The sequence below is a fragment of the Stegodyphus dumicola genome, chromosome 12 (genome assembly GCF_044657685.1).
Source record: "Stegodyphus dumicola isolate Sdum_Otavi_A_Nest chromosome 12, ASM4465768v1".
NCBI classification, from domain to species: domain Eukaryota; kingdom Metazoa; phylum Arthropoda; class Arachnida; order Araneae; family Eresidae; genus Stegodyphus; species Stegodyphus dumicola.
In genome coordinates, this window is record NC_140779.1 from 114,911,250 (window position 1) to 114,934,040 (window position 22,791).

A 22,791-nucleotide genomic window follows, 5' to 3' on the forward strand; every position below is an offset into this window, starting at 1 on the left:
CATGTTTATATCTTTTATTTATGGTGCGTAATTTATACTAAGGATCCCGCGTACCTCATTGGCATGCTTTATGTAAATTTTAACCATCATGATAACGTATATTTTGTATAGATGTATATATGAATATGAGTGAGAGTATGTATACTTTTATTTGTTTCGAAATATATATATGTATGTAATGTATGTAAGTGTGCATATATCTGTATCTGAGTTGGTATTTATATATATATATATACATATATTTTGATTGTACTCTTCTTCAAGTGCCTTGTATGCACACGTATATTTCTTTTTTGCATTTTATAAATGTCGTCTGCTCAGCCGGGGATGGCCAGAGCTGCGGCCTGGCAGCTAGTGGTTAACTCCCGCTGAGTTGGTAACCAATTCTACATGGATATATTTATGCCTGGGTCGGAAGCCAACTCAGTTTACTTCCCTAATCACTATACTGTCTGGGCGGCTTAATATAACTTTACACATAATATTTATAAGAATAATATGGGAGTAAAATAGGATTACACTTTAGTTTAGAAAATCATAAAGCAAATAAATATGATTCCTAGAACTTCAACTGTTGAAGAATGAAAATATGCTGAAAAGATTTCAAAGAATTATAAATTAACTAGAATAAGGGTTCAGAAACAGCTTCGAATAACGAAGGAATTTGAGATGTCGAATCTAAAACTAAACTGTTAGATGTAGGTTACGTAAGCTTTAAACTAAATTAAGAAATATCACGGATTTGAATGTATTAGCACGTATTATTTCCGCATTTACTATATTTCTTAACGATTTCGTGTCCTCGGAAGTGAGGATTTCTTTTTCGCTTTCAAGAATCAGACCGTGAAAAACATTGATGTAATCGCCAGCCGAGAGAAAGGAACAGTTATTTTTCATTAGTGAAATGTCAGCTGTAAGTGCATTGGTGAGTATTAGTTTAAATAATTGTTACTCGTATTCAAACTATGCGTGCAATATTTTTGCTATTTTTTTAAACAAATTAATGCATTATTCTCCATGCCAGAGAATTATTAATCTTTAAGTTCGCAAGTTTTATTTATTACTCAAAAACAATAAATGTAGATGTAGCGGGAAACAAACCTACAGTGTTTCTGTAAAAGCAATACTTTTTTTAAAATTAAATAACACTTTTAAAAATTAAAATGTTTAGAAAATTTTATTAAAATGTTCTATTACGTTTATAATTGTTTTACGCATATTAGTTACCTTGTATAGTTTGTCTATTGTAAATATTTCGCATGAACCAGTTGCTTGAAAAAGAGATGGTTATTTTAACTACTAATATGATTTGATTTCGGCAATATGTAATAAAACTTAAAAATATAAAATTAGAGTTAGATATTATTGTTTTACAAGTGAAAAGTCACCGACCCAGTTTCATTGTAATATTTATTTATAAGAATATTCAAACTTCGACTTCATTTTTATTTTCATGAATAGCGTTTGAATATTAAACTGAATGATATTTTTAGGAAAATAATCAAGTAAATAGGACTAATAATAATCAAGTAAACAGGACTTTGTACATACAGTTTTTATTTTTCGAGAATTTTCATTACAGCTTTTTTTTTTTTTTTTTTTTTTTTTTTTTTGTCAAGTCAAGGGGAAAAAATCTATTTGATTCTTTCATATGCAGCATTATTTTCTATTTGATCTTTTATGCGATTATTATTGTGATTGAAAGTAATCTAATGAAGTTTATTTTAATTTTAATTTTATCCAGTGTAGAACAGTTAGCAGCAATATTTTAACAATAGAGAGAAGAAACAGATAAAAAGCTCGAAACGTGCCATGGTCCAATACAATTTAAATTTAAATATTTTGTTGCTTCATTTTTATATCATAAACTTGATTTATATTTGATGTTGTTTTCAGACAAAATAGATTTCTCTTAAGCAACAATGTTTTTGCAGCTCTTCTTTGCCAATAAAAATTAATATTTCTGTTCGGAAACAAGAATAAATATACAATATAACTGTGATTTCAAACTAAACATTTTAGTTTTTAGATAACGCGCACCCTTTTCTTTACGAAGTAACCTAAAAGATACATGTGCTGTGCTCCAATCTTTTGAAGTGATTCTTTCGAAGTTTTTTACAGGCTTTCGAACATTGTTATATTGAATTGACAAACCCATATGGAAAACAATATATATGTGGGGAGAAATGCATGAGGGATAAATAATTCTGAAAAGAAGGGGCTTTTACTCCATGCAGGTGTGCACAAGAATGTCATTATAGTGATTTGAGAAAAAAGGGAACATTATTTGAGTTAATAATATACCTGCGACCCGAAAGAATTCGAGGAATTAGCAGTTAGATGTTTTCTTTTTCTGTAGTCACTTGAAACCGTGATTTTGAACTGAACATCGAAGTCATGGAAGGAACAAAGAAGGAAAATGAGGCCAAACGCGTCATACCAGTCTAACAATAGCTTTTCAATGCAGAATATAAGCATGGAACGAAATTATTCCTTGTATAATTCGAACATTAAAAATATAATATACACTGACAAGCCAAAACATTATGACCATCCCCGCATTTTTCAATGAACTCGTCTGGATGATGTGGAGGGTATGTGGTTAAGTGAAAATGATATTTATCTGCTGCTTAGAGAAAGTATGGAATTATTCTTGCACTTACTTTTGCGAGTGATGCTGGTCTAAGCGAATTTGATAGAGGGCAGATTGTAATGGCCCGAAGACTCGGGACGAATATCTCTGAAACTGCAAGACTGGTAAGTTGCTCATGATCTCCATTGCTAGTATTTATGCAAAGTGTATAAATAACGAGGAAACCAGCAATAGACGCCAAGATGTTGGACGTCCACGCGTCATCAAAGAAAAAGACTTCGAAGATTGCCCCGATTGTTAGAGCAAAATGGGCTCATGACACTGGCTCAGCTGACAGCCCAATACAGTGCAGATCCAAGTACAAGTGTTTCGGAACAGTTCAGCAGACACTGTTGGATATGAGACTGCGTACAAATGCCCCACTTGTGTGCCTCTGTTGACAAAGCGTCATTGTCAAGTACGCCTATACTGGGCCCAGGAACATCGAGACTGGACCATGGATAAGTGGAAGACAGTTGCCTGGTCGGTTGAATCACGATTTCTCATTCATCACGTCGATGGCTGTCAGAATACGCCGTCTTCTAGGCGAACAGTTGCTCCCTTTTGCAGCAGGTCATACACAGGCTGGTGGTGGCGGTATTTTGCTTTGGACGTTCCCCTCTGGGGCAATTTGTTGCGGTAGAATAAACATTGAAAGCTGCAGACTATCCGAACATAACTGCCAATCAGTTGTACAGTTAAATGGCGCCTTTCAGGCCACCTAACTCGCCAGATCTTAACCCAGTAGAGCACATTTGGGATATCATGCAGTGCCAACTCTGAGCTCAAACACCATCATGTCGGAATAGCTGGACTTTGCGTGACCCGCTGCTTAGACCATTTGGTACAACCTCTCGCCAGTCATCTACCAAGAACTTGTAGCATCCATACCAAGGGGAGTTGCAGCTATTTTGCAGGCCAGAGATAGCGCAACGCGTTATTTATTATGTGGTCATAATGTTTTGGCTCCTCAGTGTATAACAGAAGATGAATTTCACGAACTTTTCATGTTATCAGATAAAGAAATTTTTAAATTCATAGAAGTCATTTCTTTTAAATAAACAGCAATTAGGTACATGTAGAAATATAATTTTTGTATGCTGATCTTTTCCCTTCTTTTATATCTGAGGTATAACGAGCACGCGTAAATTTCGATCTTATTTTTTTGTATTAAAAGTGCGCCTTATACGCCGGAATATATGCTATGTTTGTAAATTTCTTATCTACATCACATGCAGTTTCTGAATAGAACATTTAAAACACGATTTCCTAGCAGTGATTTCCTTTGAGAAACGTAAAGAATTAAAAAAAATTTATCTTTTACTTTTTGATGAAATATTTTCACTGAAATTTTCCTTAATTTCGAGGTAGATTTTTATAGCAGACTAAAATTTCTGTTTCCTTAGATGTTAGCATATTATGACAACTAAATAAAAGCAGAAAGATGTAGCAGCAAAATGTTTGATCAGAATTTTAAATTATTTGATTATAACAACGCATGGCGATATGTATGGTTAAATGAAATCTTTACGAAAATTTTCAGCAGTTTCCAAACGCTGTATTTAAGGTTTATCATCAATTGAATGCAAAAATATTCAGAAGTTATAGAAGTTTTTAAAGTACTGAGTACTTAGTTAGAATCGACTCATGTTCCAGCAAAGAAAGCGGCTAGTTTGTATTTGTAGTGTGCACTAGTTCACAATTCATAACATTATAAAGAAATGTTAGAAACGACACAAAATGGGACACACCGGTAAAGAAGATTAAAAATATGATTTTAATTTAAAAAATACGTTTACTTAATAGTTATATTCAAAAGGGGACCAGTTATCAATATTACCATAGTAATCTAGAGCAGGGTTTCTTAAACGTTTTTTTCAGTCACGACCCCTTTTTATTACTGAGATTTTCGCGACCCCCAGGACCCCATAATATTAACAGAAATTTTGTGGGACCTCCGTAAGTATTGCGCAAATTCGACATATGCTTAAGTGAAACTGTCAATTTTTTCGTTTGTACTGTAATATACCATTGCAGTTTTAGGTCATTAACTTTTAATTTCTAATTTTGAGACATAAAACAATGTGAAAATTTCAAATAAGTTACAGACGAAATGAGAGCGTCACGTGCAAAACAAGGAAAATGAACAAAAGAATGCGTCGAAACGTGAGTGAAGTCCCTTGTTCATCTCACTACGAACGGATTGGATAGCGACTATTTCGCCTGTTAACGTGTCCCGTGTGTATTTTAATGGGGAAAGATTTGGTCATCGTGCTTTTCTCGGAATATTTTGGACTCTTTGAAAAGGAACTCTGCTAATGTAAGCTCCTGTTGCTAGCGTGTTATTCTTCTGAAAACTGCAATTTCTTTTGCTCAGAAGATATAATAACACAAGGACCTCATCAGCATTATCGTTGTATTATAATTATTCTATAAGGTATATTTTCCCTCCTTTCTGCATGCCTTTGTGGTGAAACGTTAGAACACTCAGCGCGTGTTCAAGAGGTCCAGGTTCAAGTCCCGGAGAGGGCATTGCACAATTTTCCCTCTCCTGCTTCAAATACCCTAACGATTCTACAGTGGCACCCGAACTAAAGGGTTGTGGATGATGATTCTTCATTGAATTCTTTGATTGAAACCCTAATTCCCAGTAGCATTTTAAAAGGGGGAGTATATAAGGTATTTTCTCCCTCCTTTCTGCATCCTTCGTAGTACAATGGTAGCACACTCGACGCGTATTCTAGAGGTCCAGGATTGAGTCCCGGCTAGGGCTTTGCTCATTTTTCATGTCTTCCGCATCAAAGGAACCAAATGACTCAACAATTCTTTGAGAAATCCTCTTGATATTGATATTGAAAGATTCGAGGGGAGGCCTTTTAAAATAATATTTTCTAAAGTTTTTTTGTTTCTGGCCCACCAGCGGCCGAGCGGTAAAGTCGCTGAACACTGGTAGTTCGGTCCGAGGTTCGAATCCCGTGAACGGGCTGGCTGTATGGGCGTTTTCGTGGTTTTCCCCATGTGTAACGTGTATACGAGCCAGTTTCCCTTAGAAAGTCCTCCACGAAGGCCCTTCCCTTAGGCAGATAGCCCTAGTGTGCTTTGCCATAATTAAATACACCTACACCTAAAGTTTTTTTTCCAATGGCAGATTGTGAACAATTACAACTCTGTCCATTAATCTACACAAGGCGGGATGTGGTGGTCTCTTTATTATGGAGGCACCTAATAAATGGACCACCATCGCCTTTCCTACGAAGGAACAGACAATTACAACCATGCCTTCTCCGGGATTCGAACCCAGGCCCTTCGGCATCGCATTCAGCTTCTCTGACCACTATAACGACTGGGCGGCTCTTTTCTAAAGTTTGATTGTTGGAAAATGGTATTTTTTATGCAGCTTGATTTAAAGTATATAAACTGCTTAAAATTGAAGTAACAATGTTAAATCTCGTAGTTCATATCAAATAATTATAATGCACAATATAGTATTTTAAATCTGACTAATTATTCTTTTCTTTATTACAGCTGTTGATACTATTGGCTGTAACTGCAACAGCTTCGCCTCAAAGCAAACTCTCTGAAACAATTACCGACTTGCAAAAAGGGCCATTAGGAAAGATTTTACCTTCTGGCTTTTTACCTCTTCGATTGCCTACGAAGAAAGAAGGCAAGGATGAAGAATCTTCAACTTCTATGAAAGGGCTGAGAGATTTTATAGAAACCATAGGTTAGTCTAAAAGTGAATTTATAATAGACTTCAGTTTTATAAAATGTTAAATTTTCGTTTCAAATGTTAATTTAAAATGTGATCCAAGTGCAAAAAGTTTAAAAAGCAAGCTATTAAATAATAATTAGTTCAAAAAATAATTAAATTTGAATATAAAATTTGCCATTATATCTTAAAATGTAACCAGTAGTGACTAACTGTGTTGATTAACTCTGGTGCATATACAGAGGCTGTTCGCACATTTTTTGGACGATTTTGGTAAGCGGTAATAAAAAATCGTTTGCTGCATAAGAAGTCATTGCAATTCTATTATGTTTTTAAAAGTCAAAATTATCGTCTGTGGCTTGAAAGTTTTGTTTTTATTCAAAATGGCGAATTTAACAAAGCAGTGGTTCGAAGGCTACATTTACGCTCTTTCCGAAGAGAAATATGCATACTCGTTATCCAAAAACGATGTGAGAGTCATGGTTTTGTGATATCTAAAGCGTCTCGATAGGTAATATCATCAACAGGAAAGGAAAAAAAAACGTCAAATTGGAGCCTCAAGTGGGACAAAAATTCCAAACAAGTATTCAAGGAAAAAACGGACATCTTCGACTATTGCAAAGGTACGTTGTTTAATGTTAAAAGAAAATCTCCCTAGTCAAAGGACAGTTGCAAAATCATTAAAATGCTCGGTGTCCACTGTAAACAAAATGATAAACGTTGATTTAAATCTTAAGAAAGCGAAAAAACGCAATGTGCATCGTCTTCTTTCAAAGCATATCACTCAACCCAGGACACGCTGCAGAATTCTATATGAGAAACACTTATTCAAAGAAAAATGGAAAAACATTATCACAATAGATGAAGCATGGGTGTATTTAAATGACTGTAACAAAAAAAGAGCCATTTATGATCATAAAAGGGGAGAAAAAAATTTAAGTATGTGGTTCAAAGAATCGGAAGAAAGTTTTTCTTAGGGATTCATGATTGTTGCTGGTTTTCCTTATAATGGCAATTTAAAAATAAAGAGAGTGCAAAAAAATGTCAAGATTAACTCCAAATACTATCCGGAACATATTTTATCGCCAATTTTCTTGAATGAAATACCATCGCTTTACCCACAGTGCCATCCATCTGTGAGACTCCATCAGGACTCCATCAGCTAGCAGTCACACATCAAAATCCACTGTAAATTTCATAAAAGAAATGGAACAAAAAACTGGTATTAAGGCCATACCCTTCACTGATATCCCTATTAAATCTCCCGATGTTGTCACCTATGGAGTTTTGTGCTTTCGGACTTTTAAAAACTGCATTATCCAAATGTTGTCCCAAAACCCTAACAGGACTCTGGAAAGCTGTTCGGGAGGAATGGGATAGAATACCTCTTCTGCCACTTCAAAAGGCATTATTATCCTGGAAATTGCAGTGTCGAAAGATAGTTCAGAATAAGGGATGTCAAATAGAACATTTAAAACACAAGAATTGTATGTAATTTAGTTTTGTGAATACAATATACGTCGTCTAAAAATGTGTGAACAGCCTCTGTATTCACTGCAAACAAAAGAATCATATTTAATAATGAGTTATAATGATTACGTTTCAAAATTAATAGCTCACAGTCAACTTTATAAAAATTATAGGAATGACAAGTAAACTAAAAAGATCTAAAGTTAGAATAACAAAAAGAATAAAATTGCATACATTAAGGGTTATGCTAAATAAGGTTTTAAGTTGTAATGTCCCTCGCTACTTTGGCAATGATGAGATGTCGTGGAACCTAGCGAACTAAGTAGCTACTTATCGCTGAGTTCAAGTACTTGCAACGTAGACTCGAGAAGGGTTCAAATACCCTTTTATTCACTCAAAAAAATAACAACAGTTGGCCCCTTCTCGGGTTTACAAAAAAGCCTATACTTGGGCTTTTAAATCAGGGTAAGAAAATAAGAAACTGATCTAAAACTAAAATAAACTTAGCCGAAGCTAGACACAAATATCTAATGTAGATGGCCCTTAATTTAAACTAGCCGGCGATTATCACTGGGCACGTACAATACGGCCGAGCGTAATAGATTCAGGAATGAATTAGCAAGAAGGGAAACACACGCTACTAAGGACTTTTAAGCACTCTCTATCAAAGTCAATTGAACTTCCGTTAAATGCTACTTTAAAACTCATTTGCATTCAACGTGATTCTAAAAACTCCTCCTGGTAGGGATTCCTAAGTGGGAAACAAGAAATGAAATTAAAGAGTTTCAAAATTAAAAATAACTGTTATAAAATCAACATGCACCTTACAAAGTTTATATGCATATATGTTTATATTACAAAGTTTATAATAAATGCAGAAAAGTTTGTTTTTTATGGAACTGTAATACAATCGTACACATCAATCACTAAATTTTATTAAACATGTTAGAAATATACTTCGTTATTTTTTTCTTTACTTCTCTTATGCGTATATGCATACGGACAGATAAATAGGCATGTGCCTACACAGCCTATGTTCAAAATGTTCCAAGGTTCTGCCTAAAAAAAATCTGAAAAATAATGTTCTTAAAATTACTGATTGCTTCCTTTAAAATAACTGCCTTGAGAATCAGAGCCCTAAGAATTACTGAGGGTCTCTGAAACAGTTATGGAAAACATTCCTGTATATCATCTTATAAGGTATTTCTCCCGCCTTCTTAGCATGCCTTCGTAGTGTAGTGGTCAGCCCGCTGGGCGCGTATTCCAGAGCTTCGTGGTTTGATTATCGGCGAGGGTGTTGCTCATTTTTCATCACTTTTGCTTCCAAAATACCCAAGGTCTCTGCAATCTAACTGCTTTGTAAATATCTGGAATATCACCATGACTGTGTCAATTCAGCTCCCATTTTACACTGGAGAATAAGAAATGATTAAAGGGTGACAGATCTGGGGAATATACTAGATATAGCAACACAATGTTTTCTGATAGGGTTCTAGAAACTGTTACATAAGCAAATAAGAAAGTGGGTTTTTGTTTTTGTTTTGTTGTTATAGTGAAAAAAGAATCCCAACATAGATGTTGATAATAAAAGATGACGGCGATGAATACTGCGTTGTACGTAAGATGTTTCCAAAGTTCTAGGGTTTGAGTTCTAGATCAATTCCTGGAAATTACAGGCAACATTATCAGCCAGGGACTAGTCTTTATATGCTTATGCGGCTATCTCGTGCAGTATTTGTTTAGCCTATATCAGTATCTATAGTTGTTTGACTGATACAGGTGCATTTTTGTAGCGCTGCATTTTAAGGGCAACAATGTCTACTTCGACGACTAAACATCTAAGCAACTAAGCATCTTCTGCCGAATCATCAGATCGATCTGGAAACTGATTTTAAAAATTATATAAAATTAAAGACAGTGGCAAAGAAATTGATTGGGGAGCTAAATAGCAGGAAGATTGAATTTGGTTTATTTAAATATGGCAAAGCCTCGAGCGCTATCTGCCTAAGGGGAGGAATGATTTCATGGAAGACTTTCTAACGGAAACTGGCTCGTTACTTGTGAGGAAAATGACGTAAACGACCATGCAGCCAGGCCGTTCTTGGGATTCGAACCCCTACTGTTCAGCGACTTTGCCTCTCAGCTGCTTGTGGGCCGATTGAATATGGAATTTTAGTTCAAGTTATTATCCTCGTTCTTTTTTGTGGATGTTAGATCTGATGAGCTGTTTTGTTTAAATTTTTAAGTTTCACGGTGGCTGCCAGCTGGACAGGTCTTTATGAGCCTTATGACTGAACGAAGTTTGGGCTGAGTCGAAAACTGTGTCGCTTTCAATTAATTATTACTCCCTAGCATTTATGGAAAATGATACCGACTTAAAATCTTTTGAAAAGGATGTCTTGTGCGCTTGAGAAAAACATCTTGACAAGGTAAATGAAATAGATTACTACTAGGATGTGGGGATTAATTGTAGAAAATGAGTTATTATCGGAGCGCTATGAAACAGCGGCAGCCTATATCGGTATTCGTAGACAGACCGTTCTGCTTTCCTGGCGTCTGCAAAGTGTCAGTAGCTGTCACATCGTGTCCATCTTCCTGTAATATTTGTGAGGAAAACCACGGAAAGAATATGATTCAGGGCCTAAATGCAAAGGATGGGTACACAACGTATGTGCTGGAGTTAATAAAAAAATGAAAAAATATATTTGCGATCATTGTTGTAATTAATTGTATAAATAAATTAATTGAGAAAAAGAATGTTTTGTTATAATTGTCCAATTTAAAATGCAGTACGACTTAAGCTGTAGGTGGTACTACTTAGAATATTTGTTATCTAAGTCGTATAAAGTTCATGTTCATAAATTTGATTAATTTTATCCATGAGAGTAGACTATATGGAGTTTTATTGTAGTATATATCTGCAACAACACAAGATATTATTACCCCCACATAGTACTGATTTTTTTCACAGATTCTAAGATTTATAACAATTTTTCTTAGACGGTAGGACTTACGTAACCTTAACCTTTCTGGAAACTATTACTGTAACAGACATCTACAGTGAAAGAAAATAAGCAGAAAGCGGCAGATATACAGTTTTTTTGCATAGTAGAAGTAGATTACTGATGTAATATTCAAGTCAACTCGAATTGCTAATATTAGTCTTAATAGGTTCAGCTTGGAAATAGGGTCGATATGAGTCTTAATATGTCTTTCGGATGATTTTTTCTTTCCATTCATTGTGATCATTTAAAGTTTTAATACTAATTTCTTTGTACTAGGATCAAATCTCACTCACAGATTAATGAAATCGGATAAAGAAGGAAAAGAAAAGGGAAATAATTCCCTTATCGATAGAGTGCAGACATTTTTGCATCCAGCATCAGAGAAAGAAGGAAAAGAAAATGAGAAGAAAAACATCATCGATAGGGTACAGAAGTTTCTAAACCCATACCTGGCTTCCCTGCAAACGGTAACATCCACAGTGAGGAATAATTCTCTTAGTTTGTTGGCAACACGCAAGAAAGACTAAATTAAGGTGAGTGTGTAATTTATTATACTTAAAAATGGTATTTGAAGAAAATACTAGATTTGAAATATTACATCATTTCATTCAGAGTAAGAAATAAGGAAACCCAACGAACTTCAGAAGCACATAATATGTTGCACACTGTGATAATAAACTTGTAACCTAATTTTTCTAGAACCTTTTTTCTTATTATCATTCTTTTTTATGCTTATAGATTCGGGAAAGGCGGGATTCTCAATACTACTGCGTCAAACCGTATTTTTTTAAATATTCGGAATTAAATTTATTCCTTACACAGCTTTCAGGATTTAAATAAAATGCTATTAATTACAGTAATTAAGTAAAAATGGATATCTGTGAGAAAATTTTAAACTAATCAATAATTAATTAAAAAAAACTTAATAAAAGTGTTAAAGTCTCAAAACGGTTTTAAGTTTCTAAATGTTTTTAGAAGGGGAAAATAATGGTAAAAATACCCTTAGTTTAAGAACAGTATCACCCTTCGTTAAATCACAATTGCTCCTACTTTCAACGGGAAAGTTCATAATCTGCTCAACAGATGGCAGCACTACGAGCATCGAATTTCCGTTAAGAGCCAAAATATAATGCTAGAAGTCGGATGTTGACAGCAAAACACCGTATTACCTCGCATACCCAGTAGGATTTTAAATTTGGCATCGTGTAAAAATAGCAAAAATACAAAATGATTTTATAATAAGCATTGAAAATTACCTATTATGAAATCATTCTGAATTTTAAGATCGGTCGTTAGGAAAGGGTAATCAACAGAAATAAGCTATTAAAGATTCCCTTCGATAAAGCCGGACGCTAATTTTACGCCTTTAAAATTTGAATAAAAAGTGCCGTTTGAATTAGTAGTACGTCGGCCACGAAGCAAATGCTTAATCAATAAAGGCTCTAAGTGTTTATTTGTTCCCTATCTAACGTGCATAGTTTCATTACATATTTTTAAGTAAATTCGATTCGAAAAAAAAGGGAAGACAATTCTATATCTTCCGTTCTACTGGGCCTATTAACGAAATTAAACTTGCGTTTTTCATGTCTCGAAAACGCGACTTAGAATATGTATTAGATTTATATATAGCATTGTTCTAATACAGGTATTTTGACACAAAATAGGACTATTTCTGAAATGATGTGCTAATTTTTTTCCATATTTCGATTCTACCACTTAAATTATGCCGAACTATTAAATTTTGTAAAAATCACAAGAGTAGTTTTTAAAAAATTAGCTCACAAAATTTTAGCTTCGTAATATTAATTGAATTTGATATAAATTTATTAATATCTCTTTTTCATTAAACTTATTTGATTCTTCCTTTCATATTTCGAAATTTAGGTTGATTCCATATAAAATTCGCCTATTTTTATGATTTATTTTAAAAATTTGTATTTTTAAATAATTGTTATAATTTCTTTGAAAACATTTTTGAATAATAACCCATAAAAGTTTTGCTATTTGCTAAAGTAGATGTATTTCTAAGTATAGCTGCAAAAAATTAGGGTTCTTTATTCAAAATGTCCTAAGATATACGGGAATTTACATTTTGGCTCGTTTCGAAATTTGGCGTATTTATTATAAACGATAACAACGAAAATGTGGTTTATGCACTTTGTTAAAATTGTTTGAAAGTGCGCACGATGACTTCTTTCGCTTGTGGACAATGAAGAAAAAGGAAAGAAAAATAGGTTGCTATAAATTAAGAAGTTCGCCAAGTTAAATATTCTTGGCGTAAACGGAAAAAATTCGCCAAGATAAATTTTTAATTTTTCTTATCAAAAATTTCAAAATATAATATCGAGGCATAACTTGAGTCGTAGAGTCGAAATATGGTAAATTATTTCTGAAAAAGTCCCATTTTCTTGTCAGAATACCTACGTTAGAACAAAAGCTATATATAAATCTAATATATATCCTAAGTTGCGCTTTCGAGACATGAAAAACGCAATTTGAATTTCGTGAATCGGCTCATTAGAACGGGAGATATAAAACTGCCCCCCTTTTTATGCGCAGTGTGCATAAGATTTTTATTGTTTGAAAAACGAGCGTTTAAAATAGTTTGATATTATTTTTTCATTATAAAAGTTTTATTTACCTCTAACTTAGTATTTAAAGGAAATGGTCGTTGTCTTGTCCATGAATTTCATGGAAGAATGGCTGTCAGAGGATCAAGGAAAGTTGGACTTCTACTTCCACTCTAGTTTGTAAAATTTGAATTTGTAAAGAAATGTTTTTTTTGGCCGTTCAGATGTTTTTAAATCGTGCATGCGGCCCGACTGAAACTTTAGTTTTTGACCACTGCACTAAGACACAGTATTAAAATATGTATTAATTTTATAAATGCATTCAGGGCGTTACATTGTCTCACTTGTGTACTCTGCTGAATAACACTATTAAACTAACTATAAATAATATTTGAAATAAATTATAATAATAAAGATTATTACAGTATCGTAAATTAAAAAAAATATCCCAATATTATTTACGCGCAATATGCTGCTGCAAGGTTAATTATACACACAAAAGTAAGAAAATTAGAACTTAATTCACAAAGACATGAAAAAGGTAAAATCAAAATCAATAAAATCACAATATTTTCTAATAAGAAACATCAGCTAATTGTTTTCAAATCAGAAGAAATTCCGAAAACAATATAAAAATACAAGAATAGGAAAAGGAATTCAATCAAAATCTAATTCGTTATCAAGAGGAGGAAGATGAAATTCAATGGAATTCCCCAGGAAAATCGTTGCGTTATTCACCCCAAAGTAGAACCATCTTAAATAATTTAATTATAATAGTTTAGCCAAAAATTTTGAATGCCTCCCCGACGCAATAAATCTCCATTCATATGAAATAAAAACGTATAAAAACAATTCCATATGAAATAAATTCAACGTCCAAAAATTACAAGAAAAATAGACGTATATATTAGATATATAGATATTAAAATTCAAATAAAAATTCAAATTAAAATGTAAATTAGAAAATGTATAATAATTGACCAATAACCACAATTTTGAATTCAACACTATTAGAACAAAGAAACAAAAGACAGTAGTCCAAAAGGCAAGCATAAAAAGACGCTAATGGCTGCTAGTTTTGCGCCATTGGCGAAAAAAATTGGCGATGGAAAGTTTGAAATCTCCCAAAACGATTTTCCATTTTCGTGGGCTTATCATGGCGACTTAGAACAAAGTAGACCCTCTGTTAATAAAAGTACAGACAAGGAAGAATGTATAGTCATTTATACAAATTACACTATAATACCCTCTAAAATATTCTTCTTTATCCTTCCCTAAGAGCTTTCAGACAAAAACTTTCATTAACTTTAATAAATAATTTTATAACGTGTGGACTACTCCAGCATTTTTAAATAAACCGTTAATAAAGTTAATTGAAATTTCGTTTTCTTGTAAAATTTTAATAAGAACATTGTTCAATTTCTGAGCATGCTTTTAAAATTCTGGTGAGGTGATTAAAAATTGTACCTTTAAGGGATGTTGGTATTCCAATTTATAAGTTTAATTGTTGAAAAATTGAATTCTCTTCTTTTATCATAAAGTCTTACATCTTTAAGATTATAAGTGCTAAGATCCAGATAATATAAAATTAATTGATTTTTATTGGATTTTAAAGATTTTGTTTTTGGGGGGTATAGATGTTTCTTATTTCAATAAGATTTTTATTGTTGAATGCAATAATATCATAAATATATCTGAATGTTTATTGCAAATTTATTGTAATCATTTTCAGAAAGGGTTTTGAGAGACTTGAATTCTTTAGAAAATAAATAGAGGTTAAATAAGTGAATCGAATAAGAACTTTCCATTCGAATACCATTTGATTGCAGGTAGAGAATGTTTGCATGCTTGATAAAGTTATTAAAAAGCGAGAAATAGAGATAATATTTCCTCTTTTGTAAATCTCGAATAGTAAGCATTTCAGGGGAAAAAACTTGGAAGTTTTGAGGAAAACTTTGGAAATTTGGAAACGATTAGTTGATGTTTTTCACTAGGGAATTTGGGATTTTACTTACTTTGATTTTATTTTTACACGCCTTTGTGAGTTAGGTTCTAAATTTCTTACCTTTTTCTGTATAATGATGATTATTATATACATTAATGAATAGTTTTTTAATACAGACTGAAGATTACTTTAAGTTACGTAAGCTTTTATTATCTCTTAGATTCATACATATGGAAAATTGTCAGTTAATATAAAATTATCAGTGCATAGAACAATCATACTAAAGCAAACTCTGAGTGTAGGTTTTGTTGAATTCGTAATTCAAATTATTATTTACCGCTAATTTCAGTTTTAGCACATTTCAACTATAGATACTTTATTTAAGTCTACGCTGAATCGAAAATATATATATAATCCACATTTTAGACAGTATTTTAGTCGAGAATAGAGAGAATAACTCTACACGGTTCGTCTGCGGATAGGTTGCCTACCTTGCCCTTATCACTATTATTAAAATGAATGAATGAAGTAATAGAATGAAAGAAAGAACGCAAGAATATAAGGGCAAAAAATATTTTCTTCTGCCGATACAAAATGCAGGATAAAAATCATTCTTATAAGCTTTCCTTGTTTTTATCGAATCTGTATAAAACTAAGCACTGATATGTTGATTGAGAAATGCTATCATCTTAATCTGCATACGTAGATAATCTGCATACGTCATACTAATCTTTAAATGAAAATCACGCATCTTATTTCTGAAACACGTTTTCCTCTCATAGATTAAAAGTAGCCTTTCGGTTTTTCTTTTTTGCGGAACTTGTAGATCTTCACATTGTTTCTACTAAGAGCTCTAGTTTTGTTAAGATTTATTATTTTTTAAAACTACACCTCATACTCCTCATGCATACGTACCGAATGAAATTAGAAATTTAAAAGAAAAATCTCATACGGATGTATGTCGTTACAAATGCTATGTTCAACAATACAATCACGTGTAGAATATAGATGAGAAAAGTAACAACAAAGAAAAAAGCAATTAAAATTTTATGAGAGAATTTAACAGATGCAATTATTTTCCACGGTTTCATCTCACTTCGTTTTTTTTTCTTTTTTTTAATCAAATTCTAAAACTTAATTTTGAACCCTTGCTATGGACCTGAATTCTTCAAATGCCTGATAGATACGTACTGGCGCCTTCAATACCCATGTTACATAGAATTTGCTTTTATAAGTTTCAGTACAGGTTTTTTTTTAAAATTTTTTATTTTGCGTTGAATATTTACAAACTAATAATCATAAAATTCATAATAGGATGACATACATGATATTTACAATAAAAAATTTTCAACATGAATGTATCTTAAATTTTTGATAATTTTTCAAAATTTTTCAATTTTTTGTTGTTATGCAGATATTAACACTTACCGATCTTTAAATCAAAAGGCGTAAACATTCCCAACTCCAGCAGTAGCGGAGTGGGAAAGACCGCTGAATACTGGTATTTCGACCTGGGCTCGAAACAATGTCCGACTGCATAGGTGCCACTAATAGCTTTCACCATGTGTTGTTGTTGCTGTTGTTGACTAATGCTTACTTGTCTGACCTACAGTCAGCCCAATCCCCCAAAATTCCTCGTAGCAACCTTATGGAAGACACTGCGGTTTAGCTTAGTTCCGCCTCACCCAGTTTTGATTGAGAGCACACCAGGAGGGACAATTCCAAAGATCTCCCACCCCTCCTCTTTCCATACCATCAACCTCTCGAGAGGACTTTGGGCTCGCCGCATATTCAGAGTGCCCCCATGCACACGGACACTATAAATTTACAAACATCCATGCCTTCTCCAGGATTTGAAACCGGGCCTCTCGAGAGGATTCAACCTCTCGAGAAGACTTTCAGCTCGCCGCATATTCAGAGTGCCTCCATGACACACGGACACTGTAAATTTACAAACATCCATGCCTTCTCCGGGATTCGAAACCGGGCCTCTCGAGAGGACTTTCAGCTCGCCGCATATTCAGAGCGCCCCATGCCACAAGGACACTATAAATTTACAAACATCCATGCCTTCTCCGGGATTCGAAACCGGGCCCTTCGGCACGTCAGTTAGAGACGCTAAGCTAATACCGGTTGGGCTGCTCACCATGTGTAATGGGAGTATAAGACAGTTTCCCTTAAGAACGCATTACTCCTTTTAGGTACAGAATGTGATCAGATTTTTAAATTTTCAAGAGTACAATTAATCTCCGGTTCTTTTTATGAATGACAAGGCTTGTTCACATAGAGCTAAGTTGGTGGACAATTTTTTGGAAAGTGAAAATGCTAATCAGATAACTTAGCCAGATTTCCAGAGCTATGGAACATGTTTGAGACGCTCTTGGGAGAGCAGCAATTGACTTTTTCCAAAAGAGAATCTTCCAGAATCTGCAAACAACGCTTCTGCATATGTAGGACTGATTGCTTTAAGAACTCATAAAATGCCTCATTTTCAATATGAAGTCACTCTGTGAGAGCTGCAGGACAGTTAGAATGGACCATACCTCCTAGAAGCTTACTTTGTTTGATCTTGCAGCTTCTGTTCTAGACTTTTCTTCGCCGATGAGCCTACGTCATGCTACATATGCAGAACACACATATATGCTATAATTGCATGGAATATTTATTTTTGCGGTATATCAATCTATGCTCATTCAAATTTCAGGAAAACGTATCTTTCAATTCTCGAGATAATCGATCAAAGATGAAAAGTTTCCCAATTTAGAACATGTATATAGTTTTCTGCACCTTACACTCACTACACTTCTAATAGATTTTATTAGTCAAAATACACGCATAAATAAGATTTACATAACAGTTATTTGTTGACTAAAACAAAACTAATTAATATTATGTGTTAATGTTTAATTTTGGCTAAATACTAAAATTTGTTAAAACTAATATATTTTTTTGTGATACTTTCAGGTGTGGAAAAGAAAGCGGAGTCATCATCTTCGACTCAGATAAGAACACATGCCAGTAAAACTGATCACCGTATTAATGTATTGCAAAATGAAAATGCAATCGTGTGTTTGCAAACTTATACATGTGCAATAAATATTTTGTAATAATTTCAAGAACAATTAAATAACAGAGATAAGTTCTGTAATTGGACTGGTTTGAGGAATCAATGGTACTTTTGTCTGACACAAATTTTTAATTTTTATCATATTACAACATTTTACAATATTTATAGCTCTGTTTGATACAAACAGAGTTAAAGTATTGTAAAAACGTAATAAAATGGTACAGAAAATTACATTATATACGTACACTTTTGATTCTGTTGAAAATAAGAGCAGATAGATATATTATTGAATGATGAGCAGAGGTAAAGAAACCTTTTTTTTTTTCCTTTTAACTTCTTTGTACGGAGTAAAGAAAGCGCTGTAATCTCGAAAAATTCTGGGTACTATATTTCAACGGAAAGATACAATTTCATCTCTCTAGAAACCATTTGAACAATTTTTTTACGTGACATCTATACGTAAGGACAGAATAAAGGACTTTTTTCGAAAACGGATTGCAAAATGAATATAAAATGGACTCAGAAGGCAAGACGTCTGTATGTACACGGCCAAAAAAAAAAGGGGGAGGTGAGAGTTCTATATCCGTTCTGCTGGACAGATTGACGAAATTCAACTTATGTTTCTCATATCTCGAAAGCGCGACTTGGGATAGGTATTTACATTTACACATAGTATTGTTTTAATATAGGTATTTTGATACAAAATCGGACTTTTTCTGAAAGGACATGCCAACTGTTTTCCATATTTCGATTCTTTGACTCAAATTATGCCAAACTGCCAAATTTTGCAAAAATCGCACGAGTAGTTTTTAAAAATTAGCTTTCAAAATTTTAGCTTTCAGTGTTATTTTAATTTGATATATAGTTATTAATACTTCTTTTTTATTAAACGTACTTTATTCCTTCTTCCAGAATTCGAAATTTAGGTTTAATCCAAATATAATTTGCACATTTTTTTGTTATTTATTTAAAAAAATTTATTTTTAAGACATCATCTTAAAGTAGATGTATTTCTAAGCACATCTGGAAAAAATTAGAATTTTTTATTCAAAATTTCCTAAGATATACGTAAATTTACATTCGTATTTAATACACTGACTACCAATAAGTATTTGGACACCTATGCAAATGACGATATCTGCGGTTCTAAGGTACGTCACGGAATCCGCCGGTATATATCGTGTAGGACACAGCATCGGCTTTAGCCGCGTGCAAGATGCCTCGCAGTTCGGAGCTCTCTGATTTCGAGAAAGGTATAATTATCGGGTATCACAAATGCGGCCGATTCTTAAGGGACAAATCTAGCGATCTGAAGTACTCAAAATCGACAGTGGCCTATGTGATTAAGAAGTGGAAGGTGAGCGGTCATTGTCGGAATGTGCCCCGAGTCGACAGACCAACGAAACTGGGAGATAGAGACCGAAGAGGGCTGTCCAGAGAAATTCGGAAGAACCGCACCCAACCGATGGCCCTCATCCGCAAGGAGTTTCAACAGGCATCCGGGAGTATTGTTTCAATGAATACTATGCTTAAAGAAGCACATCTGCTTGGTTTTCATGGTCGTGCTGCTTCCCATAAGCCTTTGATCACAAAGTCCAATCGCGCTGCTCGGTTAATGTGGTGCAAAGCACATCGAAATTGGACCGTAGATCAGTGGAAACGGGTTCTTTGGAGGGACGAATCAAGGTTCACCTTTTACCGTTCGGATGGCAGGGTCTGGGTCTGGCGTCTACCTGGAGAACGTCTCCTGCCAGAATGCATTGTGCCAACAGTCAAGTTCGGCGGAGGTGGAATTATGGTCTGGGTGTGGTATGTGGTATGGGCTGGGACCCTTGGTCCCCATTCATGGTAAGCTCAACTCCGATGCCTACTGCACTATTTTGGATGACAATGTGCTTCCTACGTTGGGGCAGTTTTACGGGTTGGACCCCTTTTACTTTCAGGACGACAATGCCAGTTATCATGTTTCGACGTTAACCAAGGCTTGGTATGGTGCCAATGGAGTTCGTCGAATGGACTGGCCTGCCCAGAGTCTAGACCTGAATCCTATCGAGAACCTCTGGGACTAGTTGCATCGCCGAATTCAGGGGTGCACTACCCGTGCAAAATCGGTGAAGGAACTTCTGTGTCTTCTCCAAGCCGAGTGGAAGAAAATACCACTAGCTGTCATACAAAGACTTGTGGAAAATATGCCCTGGAGGGTCCATGCTGTAATTAACTCTCGTGGAGGCTCTACCAACTATTGATTTTGAATAAAGTTAGTTTTTCCTTTCTATCACAGGTGTCCAAATACTTATTGGTAGTCAGTGTATAAGCGATAATAAGGAAAATGTGGTTTACGCACTTTGTTAAATGTATTTGAAGGAATGAACGATGGACCTCTTTTTGTCTCGTGCATGAATGAAAAATAAGGAAAGTAAGTTTCTCTAAATTAAGAATTCCGCTAAGTGAATTATTCTTAGTGCAAACTGTAAAAATTCCGTCAAGGTAGCAACAGAGCCTTCAGGCTATAACGGTGAAGACAGCTTCACGGCAGCGCACTAAAGTACAGCTTCTGACTCGGTCGTTGCTCTCAAGCTGATCTCTGAAATCAAAATACTACTCTCTCCCAGGACAGACAGGGCATATATAGATTTAACCTACATTCGAGAAAACCACTAAGAATGCCTTCTAGCATGTTCTCACTCCATCTATTGCATATCGCCAGTTGTGTCGCCAAATATTGCCAAATGGGGTGATTTCGCGCTAAATCCTGCAACCCTTCTTCTCCCTGTCACTTTCTGCAACCCTAATCCCGCTTTGCGGGGAAGTTATCTTACCGCAGCAGGGCATTTCAGAACAATATTGAATTAATCGCGAAATAACTTACTTTCAAGATAAGCTAAAATTACTACAAATTACTAAAGTTTCCGAATTTTTAGACAAAACGTTCCGAATGGTGAAGAACTGAGAATAAATAATGACATCGTATTCTCTTTCTTTTATATATTAAAGTTTTCTTTGATATATGCAGGAAAAATGCATATGTTTGTGCCAATAATAGCCTTGTACTCGACTGGAATGTAATGACTGCTCTAATACATGCCAGTGCTTTTCTATTCTCCTAATAAACATTAAATTTCAATCCACTATGCGGTGAAATTTTGCTGTATCTAAATGTATTAACACTGTATTAACAATAAATACACTTCAATTATATTAAAGTAGGAGGCATGAAATTTCATCGGGGGCCAAATAAGGCCCGTAAGTCGCCATTTTGAGACCGCTGGATTACGTATTTAGAAGCATGCAAATGACCATCTTGTAATTGTGTAAACCATCGTGTAAATGGGCTTGGGTTTGACTAAACAAATATTTGTCATGTCTACGCGAAGTAGGCACACATAACGCCCGTTAATCTGAAAGTCCGACTTCGCTGTAATTGACTAGTAAAAATCTGATCTCTTTAAGCCCCCTCCGCGCCGACTGTCACGTCTACGTGCCAGCAACGAACACACTCACTTACCAGCTGACACGCAGGCGTGCCAAAGCGTTTTCCCGTTCAGCCCCGACTGTCACGTATTTGTGCCAGTGTCCTGGAACGTTTTAAAAACTATAATTTCTGCCACAAGATGGCACTGTATGTTCATATGGTTTCAGATACATGTACATTAGACCTTCTACTCGAAATAAGAGAAGCATGACTCACATACACGTGTTTTTGATTATATAAACAAAAGGGAAAATAAATGTTTCCGAATGGCGTGATTTATGACGTCTCTTTAAATTCGCACGTGGTAGTTGTTTATTGTAAGTAGAGAAGTTTTATTTTCGCTAAAGCGTTGGGTATTTCGGTTTGCAGTTCAGTTTTTAGAAAATAATTAGATCTTGTTAGACGTGAATTCTTTCTGTTTTTACCGTTGCAACGTCGAAGCGTCGAAAATGTTTAACAGAGCATGAAATAGCAGAAATGATGCAAAATATTTCAGATATTGATTCTGAAATTCTGATATTGATTCTGAAAGATTAACTGAAAGACATTTTCCAAAACTTTGTTCAGAAGAGACTGATAAGAAAATGAGACGACGATGCTTCGTTTGTTCACATTCCCTGAAAAATCCTCCAAAACAGCAAATGAGTTATTACGAGTGCAAGGAATGTAACGCAGGACTGTGTGTAGATCCCTGTTTTCAAATTTTTCATACGAAAAGAAAATTTTAAGTAATATATTTAGTTTTCAGATGTATAAAAGTCATAAACTGGTGTGTAATGAAAATAAAATGTGTAAAATATGCATTTAAACAAGAAATAAGGTAATTAAAGTATATATCTATCTATCTATAAAGCATAAGCCGTTTAAATACTCTAAGAGCATTATTAAACAATGCGCTGATACTTCGGAAATTTCATG

General features: G+C 34.4%; 1 protein-coding gene across 1 annotated transcript; it reads left to right on the forward strand.

Moving 5' to 3' along the window:
* The first annotated feature begins 816 nt into the window (after window positions 1-816).
* Window positions 817-18,482, forward strand: LOC118191253 (uncharacterized). Its single transcript, XM_035362054.2, has 4 exons — window positions 817-925; window positions 6,158-6,359; window positions 11,096-11,352; window positions 18,299-18,482. Exons 1-3 carry the CDS (start codon window positions 905-907, stop codon window positions 11,344-11,346), a joined length of 474 nt encoding a protein of 157 aa, XP_035217945.1. The 5' UTR covers window positions 817-904; the 3' UTR covers window positions 11,347-11,352; window positions 18,299-18,482.
* The last annotated feature ends 4,309 nt before the right edge of the window (window positions 18,483-22,791 follow it).

What these genes read in the sequence shown, in the direction of transcription:
- LOC118191253 (XM_035362054.2), top strand. Translation starts at nt 905, where the DNA reads ATGTCAGCTGTAAGTGCATTG. An exon ending in TGTCAGCTGTAAGTGCATTG is followed by an intron (nt 926 to 6,157) that starts GTGAGTATTAGT and finishes TCTTTATTACAG; the next exon opens with CTGTTGATACTATTGGCTGT. An exon ending in AGATTTTATAGAAACCATAG is followed by an intron (nt 6,360 to 11,095) that starts GTTAGTCTAAAA and finishes TCTTTGTACTAG; the next exon opens with GATCAAATCTCACTCACAGA.